Source organism: Sphaeroforma arctica (genome assembly GCF_001186125.1).
Source record: "Sphaeroforma arctica JP610 unplaced genomic scaffold supercont1.10097, whole genome shotgun sequence".
Taxonomy (NCBI): Eukaryota; class Ichthyosporea; order Ichthyophonida; genus Sphaeroforma; species Sphaeroforma arctica.
This window is the reverse complement of record NW_014030461.1, coordinates 1-985: the sequence shown is the minus strand read 5'-3', so window position 1 is coordinate 985 and position 985 is coordinate 1. Positions and strand designations below refer to the sequence as shown.

The 985-nt window shown below is 38.8% G+C and overlaps 1 protein-coding gene across 1 annotated transcript; it reads right to left on the bottom strand.

Moving 5' to 3' along the window:
• Positions 1 to 30: 30 nt before the first annotated feature.
• SARC_17225 (hypothetical protein) lies at positions 31 to 260 on the bottom strand (the record flags this gene model as incomplete). Its single annotated transcript, XM_014288680.1, has 1 exon — positions 31 to 260. A coding segment is annotated over one exon (230 nt), but the record flags the coding sequence as incomplete, so codon positions are not given.
• Positions 261 to 985: the final 725 nt, after the last annotated feature.

The window sequence follows — 985 nt, the reverse complement described above, 5'->3', positions numbered from 1 at the left end:
CACATAAATAAATATATGTTAGTCTAACCCTTACATATAGTTGATGAAGAACGAGGCTGTGCTCGGTATAGTCACCCCTAGCGCTTCCAGAAACTCCAGGGGACTGGTGATCAGATCCTCAAAGACAGATGAGATTTGTACAAAAGACGAACCAAACAGGGATGCCAGGTATACGTTGAACACGTTGAAATAGTAGATCTTGTTCATACGACTGAACTCAATCTGTGAGAACGACTGCTGACCTTCGAGGATGGCGAACACTGAGTTAGAAAGGTAGAGATGGAGCCAGAGATCACGTGAGACAGTATGTGGGTCAGGCACAGGTATAACACGGTGTGCGGGGGGTGGGGGTTGTACTGTATAAGGGTATAGTTGAAGAAAACTGGTACATGAAGTGCAACTACTCATAGCATGTATACGAAACACTGGCACAAACACACCACATGGGTGAGAGATCAACCAAAGATCTACGCCAATAACAGGGCTAGTGAGCAGGGCTCATTCACGCACAGAATACGCCAGCTCGAAGGAAAGCTTTGGAATCGCTTGATATGTACAGGCATTGCATCCATAATTTTACTTTGACAATTCCTTATACTGTGATGTACTTTTACTTGTGCTTATACACTGTGATACACTATAATACTCGCATCACTAAGACACACATACATCTTATCAAATGGGGGATGGCACACATCCGTATGACAAGGTTCGGAGCAAGCTAAAACCTCTAGAAGCGTCAAATGATGAACCTAGCACCCTCTGCTTTGAATCCACAAAAATCACTTGTACTATATATATATATATATACATATATATATATATATACAAACATACATACATACATACATACATACATACATGCAAACATAGATACAAATATATAGATACATCTAAACTTACAAACCTTATATATATATACAAATATATATATATATATCTATAACGCTATATATATTATAAATATACACACATACACACACAC